This window comes from Sphaerulina musiva, assembly GCF_000320565.1.
Source record: "Sphaerulina musiva SO2202 unplaced genomic scaffold SEPMUscaffold_8, whole genome shotgun sequence".
In the NCBI taxonomy this organism is placed as follows: Eukaryota; Fungi; Ascomycota; class Dothideomycetes; order Mycosphaerellales; family Mycosphaerellaceae; genus Sphaerulina; species Sphaerulina musiva.
In genome coordinates, this window is record NW_016017390.1 from 517,205 (window position 1) to 534,971 (window position 17,767).

Sequence of the window (17,767 nt, forward strand, 5' to 3'; positions counted from 1 at the left end):
ATGGTTGATCAGCTTCCGATAAGTTGGCCGTAGTTTTAGCGATCCCATGCGCCGCCTTACCACCTACTAGGTACCTAGCTTAGGAGAATATCTGTTCACGCTCACAACAATACTCCGGCTGGGGAGCAGAGTCTGTGCGAACATTTACCTGGCAGGCTGGCAATAAACAAGTAATGGCGGTGGCCAAGTGCTCTGCTCTGAGCGTCAACTCTTCCATGTCTCTCCATCTATCAACATGCCTTGACGCTTTCTAAACACAGTCTATCGTACCCAGCCATCTAGCAATCACAAGACCTGACACTCTCCAGCATTCCCTTCTCCATAATAGGCCTGGTGGAGATGCATGACTTGGATGTGAAGAGAAATGGCAAAAACCAAATCGCGATGAGGTGCAGCACATTCGATCGTTGCAAAGTCAGGTACCTACCATGTACGCATCGTTAGTACCCAAGGAGAAAGTCCAATACAAAATCTTGCTCTCGAAATTTCTCTGAGCACTGCGGGCGAGGTAGAAGAAGAGGTAGAAGAAGAATCACCAGGTACCTATATACACTAAAGAAATTACAGAACTGAGAAGACCTTCACTTTCCGAGTGTAAAATCAAATCCTTCACACACCCAAGGTAAGCTACCAGGTAGTCTTGCTCCGTCTTCACAGTTGGACATGTTACGAGACTCACGCGCTAGCCAGGTGAAGCTGAGAGGGTGCTGCAGGCAAATAGTAACATTGCGTCCACTCAGGCGCAGTTTATATATTCTTAAGGTAACTATTCACTTCGACTCAGTGCACTCACCAATGTAATCTCACCATCTTTCACCTCCCTCTCGAGCTCGCACTGGCCCCACGAACCACACACTCCCACCTCCAGACATTGCCATCCTCATCCCCAGTATACACTTCTCGCGCACATGGCAATACAGCCGTAATACCCGCCACTCTGCTCGAGGACTCCAAGTATTCTGTGTGCTGCATTCTCTTCACCAATTGCAAATACCAGCTCCCATCGCTGAGTGTCGTCAAGGCCCACACATTTGTCACCCCGTGTGCATGTCCTGTAAATATCAGCTCCCTTTGAAGATACTCATTACCCTGCCCTTCATAGAAAGCACAACACAGAATCTCATCTTCTTCCCGCTCACAAAGCTTCTGTTCAACCAGAAGGTGGCCATTGAGAGTGTAGAGTAGCACATGGGAGCCGCGACAAAGCAGTATGTGCCCAGAGGTATTGCTGATCTTCGCCGCGTGTATTGCATGTCCGCCAGAGGGCAGTAAGACTCGAATGCAAGTGAATTTGTTCAGCCCCCAGAGGAGAGCTTGACCATCCGCAGATATTGAGAGAAGCGTGCTGAAGACTCTGCTTGCTGCAAGAATAGTAACTGCAGTCCTGTGACCAAAAAGATATGTCCTGGGCGCGATCTCGATCAAGTCTTTGCTCTGCGTGAGCTTCCAGATCCCGATCGTACAGTCCTGGCCGCCAGTGATGAGGGTCTTGCTGTCCACGAAAGTGGCTGTCGAGATTGGGCCGACATGAGTGTTCTCGTATAGACCGAGCGCTCGTTTGCTGTGCGACGAAAAGAATCGGATGCTGTTGTCGGCATAACCCCATTGCATATAACGAGTACAGTCAGGTAAGACATTTAACTTGTAAGGTCCAGCGGCCAAGACTCTACCATGATGGGGGGCGAACGTAAACTCCGCGACTTTTTCACCAGTGTGGACATCGGGGTCTGGTAGACGGACGAGCGTTTCTGCCAAGCTGTCTAACTTCGGCTCAGTCTGCTTGTCAGCTTCATGATGCACATGCGGCTTCTGGAAGACTTGATGCGGTGTCTGTCCAAAAGAATGAATGATGCCGATAGTAGCGATATGCTCGACTCTATCATCAATCTTGTCCAGATCAGTGGCTCCAGCGTACGATAGGTGGTTGAAGACATTTGTCGCCTCGATTGCTGCCTCTCCTCTTTGCTTGTAGCCAAAGATCAGGTCAATCCAATCAGGCAGATGCTGGCTGACGTATGGACTCTCGAGTGCCTCGCGGTGTTTCATGATGAAGATATGGGGATCGCCTTTTGCCCACTTGGGCAACTTGACATCGTTCACCAGCTCGTCAGTCACCTGCTTTGTGCCGAAGTCGTACTTGTTGATGTTACTCAGGAATTCAGGCAGATAGAAGAACTCCGGGGTCAGCTCACGAACGTCGCTCATGTTCTCCTTGGAAGCTGACTTCCAGGCTTTCTCGATGGAATCAAACAGTCTGTCGGCATGATCAAAATTACCACCTTGTAACAGGAGGTAGGACTGGACAAATGGCTGTAGTCGAATGAGGTAGGAACTGACGATCATGGCCGACGAGTAGTGTGTTCCATAGTGGAAAGATGGAGCATTTTGGTCGCCCATTTCGGCGAACTGCTTGAATTTGTCCTTGTAGTACACCTCGCGTGCGGGGGTCTGACAGCCCATGGGCTTGGAGAAGTCTCGGAAGGTCTTTGGATTGTCCAGGTCGAGCTCTTCGCTTGTGTAATCTGCCAGGATCCACGGGAACACTGGGTACTGTGTGAGATCGTTGAAGGTCCTGCCAGCCATCGTGTTGACTAGCATCAGGTACTGGAAATTTGACATCTCGCCCCGTTGCCATTTTTTGGTGGCAGCATGGGTTGGCCCCGAGTTGAAGAGGCTGTTGAACTTCGAGCCCAAGTTCTTTGGCGCCTCTTCTGGATTGCGAAGTGTGTCTAGTCGCCATGAGTCTTCGCTGGCCAGTGAAGATGTGCTGTATATGTGCGGAGCTCTGTGAACGACAGCACTGTAGAGATCGTCGCGAACTTTGCTAGTCATACAAGTAATCAGGTAGCTCCTCCCATCGCCGAAGAAGACCTCGATAGCAACGTCTCGTAAGAGAAATCGACGTTTCGAGACACTGAGTACTTCGGCCCAGGTCCAATGGCGCGTCTCTTGGTCACCGACTGCGTGCTTGGTGCGCTGAGCACCTACGTCTTTGCCAGAAATATGTTGCACGTATGGGTCACGCTCGTCCTCGGGTGCCTGTGATACACTTACGATTTCGCCGTCCGATCGTTGGAAGAAGTTGTCCTGCATGTAGAAGCATTTTTGACCAACCACGACCAGTCCTTCGCAAGCCTCCAAGCCGACTATCCGGGATACGTTGTATAATTGCTGTACCATATCCCCCCGCTGCAAGCTGGTCATGACCTTGCGATTCTTGTCCTCGATCAGACCATCCTCGTCCTCTTTCGGGTCATCCACCATCTCAAATCCTCCTTCGAGCATCTGCGACTCAGACACCGAGTCACCTCTTGGACGTGCCGGGCCCGTCTCCGCAAGGAGTTCTACTGGCTCAGAAGTCCCGTCCACGATGGAGGGCAAAGGCTGGCCGGAATTAAGCAAAGCCGGCGACCCAGGTGGTTCAGACTGTGATCTCAGACGTGTATCAATGGAAAGCTGACCATTGGGCGCACGCTGCGACCCTTTCCGCTTAGGCTCAAGTGCTTGTTGGTGCTCAGCAGTTTCTGGTACTAGTCGCATCCTCATGCGGTTGATGGCCTCGGTCTCATCCAGCTGCCATCTGTTGACAGGTGTGGGTTCCAGTCCACTGGGTTGTCTCACGCTCTTCTCCACCTTTGAGAACGCCGTCATGAGCTGGTTCACATATTCTTGGTGATCTTGCTGCGCCCGCTGCAATTTTGCGCGTTCCTGTGCATGAACATTCGCCCGCCAATGGTTCGTGGACACTTCGTAGCGGTTGACGAGATCATCGTTATTAGTTTCTTCGATTTTCCACTGCCTCAGCTTGTCTCTCCGCTTATTGAGTCGGTTCTTGGTCGTCTCCTCCGAGGTACGATTTTCCGCCTCAACGAAATCGTCCCAAGGTTTGCTAAGCGAGTCGTAGAAGACATGGTCAAGCATATCGCGATGATTGTCGATCCACTCCAGAAAGTCCTCGTCGTCCATAGAGACAAGCTTCATGAAGCCAGTTGACAAGTGACGTTGATCGGGACCCATCGTGTTCGTGAGCATGGTAGCAGTCTCCGTAGGCTTCTGCACCAGGACTATGCGCCACAGTTGTGCGGCAGCCACGCGCACTGATTGGACATTTGATACAAGCTTGTGATACAGCAGGTAGCAAATGAGCTTTGTGAACGTCGATTCGTGGTTCTCTGATGAAAATAGTATGGTCTGCCAGTAGGTCATCTTCATCAGAAAGTCGCTGACGTCCTTTTCGCCGGCGTCTTCGTTGAGTTCTGCCAATCGCCACAGCGTAGCTTTGAGAAAGATGACACGAATGGCAGTGGTTGACTGACTACACAGCCTGACGGCTTTCATCTCGGCAACCTCTGGTCGCTGTAGGTGCTCCAATATCTCACCGGTGAAGTCAAGAAGTGGCTGGGCTCCATCAATGAACCAGCCCTCCGACACTGCTTCGGCCATATGCTGAGAGTATCGAGCAAGATTCGTGAGTACTCGCGTCTCAACCAATAAGTCCTGATGCAAACGCAGGTAACTGCCAAGCTGCGAAAGCGCGTGCACCAAGACATATGATTCAAAGTAGGCTTGATGCTCCTTGAATCCCGGAGGCACCTTTAAAAACAGTCCAATACCACTGAATTTGTCCTTGTGACAGACTTGGTCAATGATGTGGGTGATGGCGAGCTCGAGTACGCTCTCGACCAGCGCGTTAGCAACATTGATCTGTATTGGAGCACCAGTTGGAGGCGCCATCGGAGCTTTGAAGTGCGCTGGTGGCACAGCCAAGAGGTCGTTCACGAGAACGAAGGACGACAATCTCCTTGGCTTAGAGACCCGATTGGCAGCTCTGGGAGACGGCGTCCTACTGCTAGAACTGGTCTCGTGTATGTTTAAGCTCCGAACAGAAGGAGGCCGTTCACCAGTAGTGGTTGAATGCGGCCGCATTCTGACCTCCTCGCCCTGGAAGGAGAGAGCTTCAGATTGTAGCTCTGTTTCCGCAGACAACCGATCTGTTCCGGTCAGCAAGGGGAAAAGTACGAACAGTATTTCTTGCAAGTAGCGTGAGCTAATCGCAAACTCTCTGAAAGCACTGCTTCTATCATACAGCTCACCTAGGAACTGTACGATGTGTTTGAGCATCTTGCTCTCTGTCTCGCTCGTGGCATCATCAGCTGTTACTCTTCTCAAACCGGCTTCCAACATCGTAAAGATGACACTCAACATCTCCGGATTGTTGACCTTGAGTGAGTCATCAACGCCGAGAAGTTCCACCAGGTTGAAGGCTGTGAAGTCCCGAGTCAGCCAATCCAGGGACACGTTGCGCCCGAATAAGATGGCGAAAACTAGAAACCACACCGAAGACGACCTCCAGAACAGCTTGAGCCGAAACTTGAGAGTCACGAAGCCCGCATTTTTGTCCGCAAAGGACGTTTTGAAGTCGGGCCCGAGAGTTGCAATCGCTTTGCAGATGATGCTCAGCGTAAGCTCAACGACACGTATGTTGTTCTCGGACAGAAGCCGCACGAGCCACCGGCTGGTGACAGATCTGATGAACCGCCGGATGGTCATTGCTGATTTGTCGTCACCAGTGAGATCTGCTAGTAGCTTCAGAACGAGCACTGCAAGTTCGGAGCGTGGCAAGCCAGACCCGAGTGCTGCTTGCGGTAGTCCACCAGGAGTTGTTGGTCTCGAACTACGAACACTTCTGTTCCATGACCCTACCTTCTGCCGGAGACTGACAGTACTAGCGAAGTTTCGAGCCGGAGCGAGGGGAAGCGCGCGCTCATCATGCAAACCCCAGGCGACGTACATGGCGAGCTCGCGGTACATGCTCTGCGACGAATGTCCGTCGATCAGAGCCCCCAGTGATTGCATCATCAGGTGCGCCGCGTGGGCAGTGATTTCCTCGGATTTGAGGGCCTCGATGAGCTTCTTGATGCACCGCATGCGAATAAGTCGCTTCTGATTGAACGAGCTGTTGTGATTGTTCGTGGTGAAGTCCACAAACTGCTGGTAGTACAATTGCTGAGTGGGAGCATCACATCTGCGCCATGTATCGAAGTCGATCAGGAGAACACGATATGCCATGGGATTGACCAGCATAGATTGCTCAGGCGCGTCTTTGCGATAGCCGGCGAAGCCCAGAACCAGCATCAGCAATGCGTGAGGCAGAGACTGGCGTTCTTCCGTGCTCAGCACCACGGAAGGCCTTCGCATGGATTGAGCAGAGCCGAGCTCAAATCCAAGCTTCTCTCGAATGATCATCGCGAGCACACCAAAACCGTGTCCTTTCTCCATTGCCTCGCTAATGCGCCAGCTATCTTTAACAGCCTCACAAAACATTTCCACCGCATGCAAAAACACCTTCTGGGTAGTCGCGGATTCCAGTAATTGTGTCAAAACTGGCAGCGATCCGGCTAGGCACCAAGTAGCATCGTCGATGCCGCGAGGAACGACTACAACCGGCTCGCCTATCATATAACCAGTGCCGAACGAGCGCGCGAAAGCATCATGTATAGATCCAGCAGCAGTATTGATGGCTACCGCTCGCGTGGTCTGCATGAGCTTCTGATAACGCGGCAGCGTTCTCTGGTCCAGCTCGAAGCTGCTCAACTGGCCTCTTGCTGGTGCATCAAAGTCCAGAACAGCATGTGGGCTGATGCCAAGATAGATTTTGGACTCTGACACAACATCACTGCCTCTTCCCTCCGTAGCTGTGACAATGTCTGACTTGTCCGTCTTCTCTGGATGCAGTAACTCATTATATCGGTTGAGCTCTGAAGAGGCATGATATGTTAATAGTGGACCAAGACAATCCTGCAGATTGCCTGAGTAATGTGGACCCAGCCGGTAATGAACAGCCACGAATTCATCTGTCAGCGGAACCGCATACAGATGCGCATTTCCCAACGACCACCTCGACACGCTCACATTTGGTTTTGGCTCCACAGCAACACCACGAGTAGTGCCAAAGAACGCCTGTACCGTTCTGTGGCGGCGCGTCCCTGTTGTGTCGGACTTATCAGGCTCTTCTGGGACCTCTGGATAAGGCAGTCTTCGCTGCTCAGCGAAGTTTCCATTCACATACAGCATTGCTAAACTCTGGCTCGGATCAGTTGGGTTCTTCCGTTGCACCAAGGCGAGGTGGTACCATCTACTCGGCTCAAAGTGCGTGCTTTTGAACCTCACACTCGGATTAGGCGCTCGGATTGATGTCTGGAGAATCAATTGGCGGCTATCTTTCTCCAGATAGAGCAGCACAAAGCAGGAATGAGCCAAGTCGAAAGCGCCAAAAATGGTGGTATGCGTGCTCGCGTCAAACTCGTCGACGCGTATCCAGGCTGTCAGAGCGAAGCCTTGTGCCGGCGGAAACGTCCAACGCAGGCTGGGAATCTCAATAGCGGCAAAGCCTAGGCGCGAAATGTCAAATTGCACAAATGCAGGCTGCTTTGAGCTTCGTAGAAGGGTCAGGAGATCATCTCGTGTAGCTTCTGAGCTCAGTGCGCTCTTGAATAGATGCTGCACGTCATGGAGGTTCGTGAAGCCAAAACGACCAACAGAGAGAACCAATCTTCGAATGAGCTCGCTAGAGTGCGAGTCACTCTGTGTTCGGATGAGCGTGGACAGTATACCAGTCTGCCACAGCGCCACAGCGTTTCTTGTGCTAATATCACAAATGCCAGTGACGAGTTTCAACAGCGCCGCAGCACAGCGACGAAGGGTCTGTCGACTGCTTTCACTCTCATACAAGGAAGAATCAAGGATGAGCTCTACGGCCGTTGAGCACGCTTGAGCATTTTCCAAACTGGTACGTGGGCCCAGTACGTCATCCAGAGCGGCGATGGTGTCTTTTTCATCACGAATTTGGGTACGCATAAATCCCCATTCGTGACTCCGAAGTGCACAACCAAGAAGGCTGTCATACAATTGTGCAATCCCCGCGCAGTTATCGACGGCCACGAAGGTTCGCTGCGTCACTGCCAAAGAGTCATGAAGAGACTGCCACCCATCGGCGTGATTGGCAAAGTAACGCTCGTTCCCGCTGTGGTGAGCAAGGGCTTCCGTCAGCAGTCGAAGCAGACTTTGCATCAGCTCGGACGCTGCATCATGGACGAGGTTCCCATCTTGCGGTGAGGCCAGCCGAAGATTGACAGCGCGAAGTACCTCGAGTAGTGTTTCGAAGCCGCCGCCATGCCGGAAGGTATCTTTCGATGGAAAGTGAGATGCCAGCTCTAGCCGCAGTTTCCCCGCGATGTCTGACAGGCGCGCGAACTCGTCCTCGATGGATGGTGCATCAGTTGCAGGCTGTACCGCGAGACTGCGTATCAGAGCGGCCGTGTCGGTATCCTGCTCATCGCTATTCAATCCGCGAGTGGCAGATCTCCTCCGACCTGCTGGGTGGCTCACGCGCAAGGCCATTCTCGGCGTCGGAGCTGGGCGAACGCATGAGCATGAGGGCCTTCTGTCTGTGCACTCATCATACTGGCCTCGCGGGCAGCTGGACGCCGTGGTTCATATGCTCAGGCGGATGTTGTTGTTGTTGTGGGTGTGTGGGTGTGTGGGTGTGTGTATCACCGTAAGGGCGGGTCGGTGTGTGTGTGTGTGTGTGGGGATGGATGAGATGGAGAGGATCCTTTCCTTTCTGTGTTCACATCATCCAGATCAAGTGGAAGGGAAGGAAACCAGACCAGGCCCACCCAACATTGTTCAGACTGCCAAGACGCGTTTGGCGTCTAGTCGTCTACCTTACCGTACTGTTGCCTATGCCTGTGCGTGTGTGTTCTATTCTTGGTGGGCAACATCGGCAACCACGACCAGGACCACGACCATTGGGGCAGTCGCAACGCTCGCTTTCAGCTGTGGCGTGTAGCAGAATGGGCAGTCAGAATACTATACAGCAGACCGAGAGCAAGAGCCGACGACGACGCAGTACATAACCTAATGCAGTAATGCAGTACCTCCTACATGTAATGCACGCAGCACAGTCACACTTGTGCACACATGAAACACCTTCTCTCGTGCCCTTCATCATTGGAGGCTGGAGACTCCCGCTGAGTGCGAGCCCGAGGCAGGCATCACCTGCACGCGCTTCACTAACCCGAATGCGGTTCTATCGCGTTGCTCGGGGACCTGATAAGCTCGCAGCTGACGCCACCGATCAAGGCGCCCGCGTGACATCTCCAGAGCTGTACCTATCCTCTCTTCTCTCTTCTCTCCCCAGACCATCTTCCTCCATCCTCCATCCTCCTCTCCCCCCTCCTACTCCTGCACCCATCTCTCTTCCATCAGCATCATCACCGTCTGTAGTCCACCTTCTACAGCACACCAAACATGAAGGGCTTTTTCAGCCTTTCGGCCGCCGCTTTGGCCGCGGCGAGCCCCATGATGGTCATCGACTCCGATGCCGCGCCCTTGATCAGCTCCAGCAACGCAAAGGAGATTCCCGGCAGCTACATGATCAAGTTCAAGAAGCATGTCACCACCAACCTCGCCGCCGAGCACCACGACTGGGTCCAAGACCTCCACTACACCACACAACAGGCCAAGACGGACCTCAGGAAGCGGTCGCAGTCACCCATGGTTGACGACATCTTCCAGGGTCTCAAGCACACATACAACATTGCAGGAAGCCTGCTCGGATACTCTGGTCATTTCGACGACGAGACTATCGAGCAGATCCGCAGACACCCAGATGTGAGTTCCCGCCACCAGGCAGCCATCATGGCGTGCGGAGTCCGAGCTCTGAAACAGCTCCGGTATTGCCACAAAAACGCTTGAAGCTGACCCGTCATGTTCGCACAGGTCGAGCTTGTTGAGAAGGACCAAGAAGTGCACACTCTGGGCGATAAGCCTGAAGAAGTCGAGAAGAACGCCCCATGGGGTCTCGCTCGTATCTCGCACCGAGACAGCTTATCTTTCGGTACCTTCAACAAGTACCTTTATGCCGGTGACGGCGGTGAAGGCGTTGATGTCTATGTTATTGACACGGGGACCAACGTGGACCACGTCGACTTCGAGGGCCGTGCCTCGTGGGGCAAGACCATCCCATCGGGTGATGCTGATGAAGATGGCAATGGACACGGAACTCACTGCTCCGGCACAGTTGCGGGCAAGAAGTATGGCGTTGCCAAGAAGGCTCACGTCAAGGCCGTCAAGGTCCTCCGATCCAACGGTTCTGGTTCCATGTCTGATGTCGTCAAGGGCGTTGAGTACGCCGCTGAGTCGCACTCTGAGCAGGTCTCCATCGCCAAGAAGGGAAAGAGAAAGGGTTTCAAGGGCTCTACTGCCAACATGAGCTTGGGTGGCGGCAAGTCTCCACTTCTTGACCAGGCTGTCAACGCCGCTGTTGATGCCGGCATTCACTTTGCTGTCGCTGCTGGCAACGACAACGCCGATTCATGCAACTACTCTCCAGCCGCAGCTGAGAACGCCGTCACCGTGGGCGCTTCCACTCTTGCGGATGAGCGTGCATATTTCTCAAACTACGGCAAGTGCAACGACATCTTCGCCCCTGGTCTCAACATCCAGTCGACCTGGATCGGCAGCAAGTACGCCATCAACACCATCTCCGGTACATCGATGGCCTCCCCACACATTGCTGGTCTCCTCGCCTACATGCTCTCCCTCCAGCCCGCCAAGGACTCCGCTTACGCTGTTGCCGACATCACACCAAAGAAGCTCAAGTCCAGCCTCATGTCCATTGCCACCGAGGGCGCTCTCACTGATGTCCCCAGCAACACTAAGAACATTTTGGCGTGGAACGGTGGAGGCATTTCCAACTACACGGACATTGTCGAGAAGGGCAGCTACAAGGTCCACCAGACCGAACGCAAAGTGTCAGAGAAGACGACTGACTTCGCGGAGAAGCTCACCGAGCTGGAGCAGAAGCTTGAGACAGACTTCAAGGACCTCTTGCGCGAGCTCAAGAGCTTGTAAAGGCTTCACAATGACAGAGCTTGGTCACGGAAGCCAGCTCTTGTACGATCCGTCGGCACTGCTATATACCAAGCTTCTGGACATAGATGTTTGGCATATAATACTCGCACTGAGATTGCATAGATGATGGGAGGAGACGGTATGTCTGTGTAGGGCCGATTGCCGATGGGTTGATGAACCCCTAGTGCGGCGCAGGTATTGGCCAACATATTGCATGGTGGTGTACTCTCTTATGTCTTGAGTTGCATAACTTGGGAGAATAGCTAGCGGAATACAAGTGACGTAGAGAAACGTGTACCTCGCTGTTCCTGAACCTACCTGGTGCATGTAAGCCAACCAGTCTTCTGATTCTCGACCCTGAGGTGTCTTGTCTCGTAATGATAGCGCGCAGTACGGTAGCGTGACCATAACCAGCTACTGTATCATGAGGGTGGGATTCTAAGATGTTGCTGTGATACATCTGGTTTTCCACCAATTGTGAATGACTCGCGCGACCAGCTGGGGGTCCAATCTGGCGATCTAAAATCCGTCACAACCATTCGATATGCGCGATTATTCCAATCGAGAGGTACAGACTCAGTAACACCTTATTATTCTACGTGGAACAAACCGACTTCTCCAGCATGCCACCACGATGGCCTTGTTCGCGCTTGATCACCTCGTGGACTCGACGCCCGCTGGGCACTGCAAGACAGAGCGTGCAGAGCAAGCACATCCCGCGGCCTCGTAGAACTGCTTCGACATCCACACAAGCCACACATGCAGAAACCAAGGCACCTCCAAGTTGGTTTTCAGGAGCTGTCTTTGGAATTGGCCTCTCTGCCGCCATCTTCGCCGCCTCCTTTACCTTCAGGACTCTCCCAAACAAGATTTCTTATGCGGATCGCCCACAGATGCTAAAAGTCAGTGGAAAAACGATCTCATGATGATTTAATTACGTGCTGGATGCCCGCTCACCATGAGTACAGGCTGCAAAGGAGCTGGCCGAAGCCCTAGGACAAGATGCGGTCAGCTTCGATGAAGACGTGATCGAGCATCATGGCCATTCGGAGTGGTCGACGAGCAACACTGCAGTGCGCCCCGTGGCCGTGGTGTATCCCAAGAGCACGAACGACGTGGTGACAATTGCTCAGATGTGCAACAAGTACAAAGTGCCCATCGTACCTTTCGGCGCCGGGTCCAGCGTGGAAGGCAACTTTTCCTCGCCACATTCAGGCATCTGTGTGGATTTCAGTCTGATGGATCAGGTCATTGCCTTTAGACCCGAAGACATGGACGTCACTGTACAGCCTGGTGTCAATTGGGTCGATCTCAACAACCAAATCGCTGCAAGTGGCCTCTTCTTGCCTCTGGATCCTTCGCCTACTGCGCAGATCGGAGGCATGGTGTCCACCAACTGCTCCGGCACGAACGCGATGCGTTACGGTACGATGAAAGACTGGGTCGTCAATCTCACAGTCGTTCTTGCGGATGGGACCATCATTAAGACCAGACGAAGGCCGAGGAAGACTTCGGCAGGCTATAATCTCACTTCTCTCTTCGTCGGCGCCGAGGGCACGCTGGGGCTGGTGACTGAGGTCACGCTGAAGCTTGCTCCCATTCCGGAAGATACAAGTGTAGCCATTGTGAGCTTTCCCACGATCAAAGAGGCTGCAACAGCGGCATCCAGTATTATCAGGTCTGGTATTCAACTTGCGGCACTCGAACTGATGGACGATCTACAAATGCAAATTGTGAACAGGTTAGTGAAGTGATAGGGCAGAAATGATTCCCATGTACGATGTTTCCCAGAGCTCACGCTCTTCTGTGGCGCTGAGCTCGAAGACAGACATTGTCGAAACAGGATCGCACTTTTAGGTAGAGATATTTGCTGACCCTTCAAACCTGCTGCTGAACTCAGACATGGCAGCGCATCTGTCAAGAAGAGAAGTACGCCCATACCTTATCACCACACACACACACACCCTGCGATGGAGTGATGAGTACTAATGGCAAACAGAGTGGCTGGAGGAACCGACTCTCTTTCTGAAATTTTCCGGTACCACAGATGCCATCAAGAGCGATATCAAGCGAGTCTCGCAACTCATGAAACCACACAACCCGCGAGACTTTGTAAGTACACTCCCAAAAAAACCCACATCAACCTCCTCTCCCAATCATTAATAATAACAACAATCGTCACCCCCCAACAGATCTTCGCCAAAACCCCCCTCGAAAAAACCTCCCTCTGGGCCGCCCGCAAAGAAGCCCTCTTCACCATGCTCAACACCCGGCCCCCAGGAACCGAAATCTGGTCCACAGACGTCGCCGTCCCCCTCTCCCAGCTCGCAAACCTCATTACACTAACCAAACAAGACTGCTCGCAACTAAACCTCTTCGCATCCATTATAGGCCACGTCGGGGACGCGAATTTCCACACAGCGATTCTCTACGATCCGCGCGATGCGGAGCAAACGGCTGCGGTGGGCAAAGTCGTCAAGCAGATGATGCGGCGCGCGTTGGAGATGGAGGGGACGGTAAGTGGGGAACATGCGATTGGGATTGGGAAGAAAGAAGGGTTGGAAGAGGAAGTTGGAGGGGAAGTGGTGGATGTGATGAGGAGGGTGAAGAGGGCGGTGGATGGGAAGGGGATTATGAATCCGGGGAAGGTGTTTGATTTATCGTGAAGAAGCTGTATATATGTAGTACATACCTGAGAGTGAGGTAAGTACTGTATAGTGCCTTTCGAGAGCATGATAGTAGAAGAGGATGCATGCTGCTGGGGCTTGCTTATGGTAGTGAGGCGCTGAGACGGGGTGAGTGCGTTTCAATGGAGATGTGAAAAAAGAACATATGATATCATATTGTATCTATACAATCAGTCTAAATGTGTAAAAATCATGGGGTATCTGCGCTTCCTTTCCTTCTCCTTCATCAAACAGGCTCAATAGTCATGCTGCCAGAACTCGCTCCAACGGGAATGGCAACGCCTCCGTCTGCTTCGGCAAGCGTGAGTTTCAAATTGTTCAATGCTTCCGTCATGCACTGCTCCGTAGGCGAATCTTTACTGCTTGCAGGCCGGCTGCTAATAGGTTCGGTGAGCACGGGAAGTGTCACCTCGTTTGCATTCAGTGTAGTCCTGATGTCTTCGAGCAGCAGATCCATTGGACAGATGTACGTGCGCCCAGCACGAGATGCGAGAACGTGCCCGCACACTCTGCCGTCGTCGTTGCTGATCACCCATGCACCAGAATCACCACCCACTCCGAAGTTGCCTGCGACCGTCCAGCTAGCCGAGTATGTACTCCTGCCATGGATCTTGACCAACTCCATGGTGCTGGAAATGATACCATGAGCAAGCCCGCTAGTACGACCCAGACAGTGTACCTTGGCACAAGCCAAGTCGTCACTGGTTCGCACAGAGCAGGGGAATGAATTTCCTTTGCGATCACCACGACCTTTACAATATCGTTTGCCACCTCTGATCACATTGTATGGCTGTACACGAGGAGGAACAAGTTCAAATAGTGCCCAGTCGATCTCTTGTGGCAGAGACTGGCTGATACTCTTGAAGCCACCTTCGAGAGTTTGGGCGGTTCGCCGCAGGCCAGAAGAAGCATGAATTTGTCCAAGGCGATAGGACAATAGGTGATCTTCATCAATGCCGCAGTCGGCCTCGTCGTCATCGTCTTCTTCGGCGTGCAGATCAAGGTCGATAGCATCGTCGAGTGCTGGTTGAGTGATGGCAATTTCCTCCAGGTCGCCAGGCACAATACCCGGACAGTCCCCCTCGTCGTCGTTCACAGCGAGCGGCATCTCGTCGGAAGAGTGCGCTGATGGCGGACGCACCGTGCTCAAATCGTCTTCATCATCGGAGCCTTCAGAGCTACCCAGGCTGGAGGTTTCCGACTCATCCTCGGCACCACCTTCAGCATCGTCTTCAACATCAGCGTCGTCGTCAGAGTCCTCTTCAGGTTCAAGCATGTGATGGACGCTCATGCCAAACGGTCGACCATCAACGAGCACAACGCCACCAAATGATACCGGTGGCAGATGCTCATCATATCGATAGGCGCCGATTGATGCGCCACACATAGGCTGGACTTGATAATCAGGGTTGGCAGCTTTCTCCACATTCGGGTCGCGCCAAGGTGCGATGCTTCGGTGAGGATTGTTCGCGTCAGAGAGTGCGCGCTCTTTCCTCGACTTTCGGCATCGCTTGATGACCTCCTTTTTCACGCGAATATCATAGATGGTCGGATCGTACTTGAGATGACGTTTGAGACAGTGCTTAACCTTCGAGGTCGATCTGCAGCCGATAATGATGGTTGGTCGCGCTGTCTCTCTTGATTCGCCGTACGGTGCCAGTCGGATGGAGCTAGACTCCGCCAATCCCTTCAGTGCTTTCTCTGCCAGCGTGAGGACTTGGTAGCACATGGTGCTCTGCCAATGATCAAGAATATGCTGAGGCAGGGCCACGTCAAGGAACTCTTCACGATTCGATTTGGCATGACGTCCGGCCTTCGCGTCTTCCTCTTGTGCATTAGCCTCGCGGGCTTTCTGAGCAGCTTTACATGCTCTCCAGCGTGTTTGTATCAACGTCACACGACGCTTAAAGTCGTGCATCGATGGATGTGGCCTCGCGCGTCCACGGGTGGATGTTTGTTCAGTTCGGACAGGAGCATCAAGCACATTGGCGGCTGGCTGCCGACGCGTAGCGTTTGCCGAAGATAGTGTGCTATACCGTTGCGGCGCCACAGCAGACTTGATAGATAGAGATGCCGGCTCGGATACTTGCCTCGCCAATGAACTCACTTCCGATGGACGTCGGATGCCCCTTCGCTTGATCGACCGGGATGGCTGCGCCGGTGACACTGGCTCTGACATCAACTCCGCTGCCGGGATCAGTTCCGTAGACGAGCCAACATCGTCCAACAAACAGCACCTCTTCAAGAATTGGAGCAACAGGCCATACACCCCTTCCGCAGTGAGCCTTGCGGTGTCCGTATCGTCAGAGAGACGCAGGCACGTCTCCACCGCGCGCATGTATGCAGATCCACATTTGGCGCCCAACTTGGGTATCCAGATCTTCTCAATTCGCAGTTTGAAATCAGCTAAAGTGTACTTGGGCTTGTACAAGTCACCAATAGGAGTCCATAATCCAATTTCAAGCAGGATGAGACCAAGTCCATAGATATCATATTTCATGTCGATAGGGAAACCTCGATGGGTACTGCTAGGCTCGTCTAAAGGATGCCTGTACACATTCAACTGGCTTGACAGTGGGACCCCATCAATGTTGCACTTGGAGAAGAGGTCAAATGAGGCCCATAGAGGTTTTCGAAGTTGCTCCACCCAGTCAGTCTCCGACTCATTAGCAGTAGTGGTAAACATGACACTACTACTGTTAATGTTCCCGTGCGCCAGTTCGCGAGCATGCAGAGAATGCAACTGCTCGGTCAGTCGCAAGGCCATGCGAAAGCGGTGTTCCAGTGCTGGTGCTGCCATCTCTGTCGCGGAGCTTTGAGCTTTATTGCCTTTCTGGACCAACTTGAGTAGGCTGAGCGGCGCAAGTAGCTCGCCAGGGCCACCAGCTTGCAACCTATTCTGTGTAGAGTATGGCAGGTCATACACCAGACCGATTCGGGGTTGGTCTCCATCTTCGAAATAGCCAAGTAGACTCAGGTTGGTTTGCGATTCTGCTCGCATAGGCTGGAAACGGGAGGCCAGTGCTTCAAGCCGTTGCAGAGGTGGCGGTACCCCAGTGTGTCGGTAAGTCGCGTCGTAGTTGGCATATTCCACCAGCACTGGAACTTCGGGAGCGACGCTGTTGGCAAGCGCATTCTGTATAGTGGATGAGACGTTCTTGCGAACCAGCAGCGCTACCATGCGAGTTGTAGATGGCACTCCGACAGCCTCATAGGGAGGGGGACCCTCTGCTGGGAGCCTCAAAGCAGACGCCTCGATCCGAGCTGGCAAGCCAGCATAAGGTGAGAGAAAGGGTTTGGAAAAGGAGGGATTCACGAGTGTCGTCTCGGAAGAAGCGAACGACTGTACGCCATAGATGGCCTTACGATCTTCCCTAAGCGCATTGGCCGTACTCTGCTGTGAAACGGTATCGAATCGAGGATGTTCGCCGCGCGCAAGTGCTCGTCGTGATATCGTCAGGTCGTAGAGGATGTCGATCGAAGTCGTCAGATCTTTCAAGAGATCCTCATATCGCGCTTCGTCGAATACTGCCGCTTTCTGGGGGTAAGCCTCGCCTTCCTTGGCCAGTGGTACGCTTGCTGACTTGATCCTCTCTGCCTCCTCAGTGACTTCGTGGATGTTGGTGAGCACGCTTTCGACAGTCTCGGTAAGGCCAGCCTTCGCCACAGACTCGTCGATCTTGGGATCTTTCTCGTCGCCCGTCGAGCCCGCGTCGGTCCACTCCAAGCCCCAGGTAATCAGGCGATCCTTCTGAATGCGATACTTCCGATGCAGAGAGGCGAATTGAGCATGCGCAGTCGACTGCACCTGCAGACTGGCAAGCGCACTCTTCTTCGCGTCCGCGTACAGCCGGGACAATCGTGCTGGTCGTGGTAGTATGGGGTGTGCGGGCCGGTATCCTTCCATGGTCGCTGACGAGTCTCATCAAGAGAGTCGTCGCATCGCCGTCGCAAAGCTGATGCTGGGCAGCGGAAACCAGCGAGAAGTAATGCTAGGTAAGTAGGTAATAATGCTCGCCGCTCTCAATGGTGTCTGTCACCGGCGGTACTCCTGTGGCCCAATTTGGCGTGTGAAGAAACAGACGGCATGTTCTGAGATGCAAATGCCAGGTGGTAGAAGTCAAGTAGAGAGAGTATGCTGGAGCCTTCGGTTGTCCCCCCAG

At 53.1% G+C, this 17,767-nt stretch overlaps 4 protein-coding genes across 4 annotated transcripts; 2 read left to right on the forward strand and 2 right to left on the reverse strand.

The window, feature by feature from the left end:
• Window positions 1-712: 712 nt before the first annotated feature.
• Window positions 713-8,511, reverse strand: SEPMUDRAFT_127194 (beach-domain-containing protein). Its single transcript, XM_016902132.1, has one exon. It carries the CDS (start codon window positions 8,398-8,400, stop codon window positions 814-816), a length of 7,587 nt encoding a protein of 2,528 aa, XP_016758606.1. The 5' UTR covers window positions 8,401-8,511; the 3' UTR covers window positions 713-813.
• An 801-nt stretch (window positions 8,512-9,312) lies between these two features.
• On the forward strand, window positions 9,313-10,917 carry SEPMUDRAFT_48541 (vacuolar serine protease; the record flags this gene model as incomplete). The annotated part of the gene is made up of 2 exons (XM_016909073.1): window positions 9,313-9,675; window positions 9,784-10,917. The coding sequence occupies 2 exons, from the start codon at window positions 9,313-9,315 to the stop codon at window positions 10,915-10,917; spliced, it is 1,497 nt and encodes a 498-aa protein (XP_016758607.1).
• Window positions 10,918-11,720: 803 nt separating this feature from the next.
• Window positions 11,721-13,789, forward strand: SEPMUDRAFT_89625 (FAD-oxidase_C-domain-containing protein). The gene is made up of 5 exons (XM_016910505.1): window positions 11,721-11,819; window positions 11,886-12,658; window positions 12,818-12,846; window positions 12,917-13,029; window positions 13,110-13,789. Exons 1-5 carry the CDS (start codon window positions 11,811-11,813, stop codon window positions 13,581-13,583), a joined length of 1,398 nt encoding a protein of 465 aa, XP_016758608.1. The 5' UTR covers window positions 11,721-11,810; the 3' UTR covers window positions 13,584-13,789.
• On the reverse strand, window positions 13,778-17,686 carry SEPMUDRAFT_150580 (uncharacterized protein). Its single transcript, XM_016906268.1, has one exon. It carries the CDS (start codon window positions 17,509-17,511, stop codon window positions 13,831-13,833), a length of 3,681 nt encoding a protein of 1,226 aa, XP_016758609.1. The 5' UTR covers window positions 17,512-17,686; the 3' UTR covers window positions 13,778-13,830.
• Between the last annotated feature and the right edge of the window lie 81 nt (window positions 17,687-17,767).

What these genes read in the sequence shown, in the direction of transcription:
- SEPMUDRAFT_150580 (XM_016906268.1), bottom strand. Translation starts at nt 17,511, where the DNA reads ATGGAAGGATACCGGCCCGCACACCCCATACTACCACGACCAGCACGA.
- SEPMUDRAFT_127194 (XM_016902132.1), bottom strand. Translation starts at nt 8,400, where the DNA reads ATGGCCTTGCGCGTGAGCCACCCAGCAGGTCGGAGGAGATCTGCCACT.
- SEPMUDRAFT_89625 (XM_016910505.1), top strand. An exon ending in CGCATCTGTCAAGAAGAGAA is followed by an intron (nt 12,847 to 12,916) that starts GTACGCCCATAC and finishes AATGGCAAACAG; the next exon opens with AGTGGCTGGAGGAACCGACT. An exon ending in CACACAACCCGCGAGACTTT is followed by an intron (nt 13,030 to 13,109) that starts GTAAGTACACTC and finishes ACCCCCCAACAG; the next exon opens with ATCTTCGCCAAAACCCCCCT.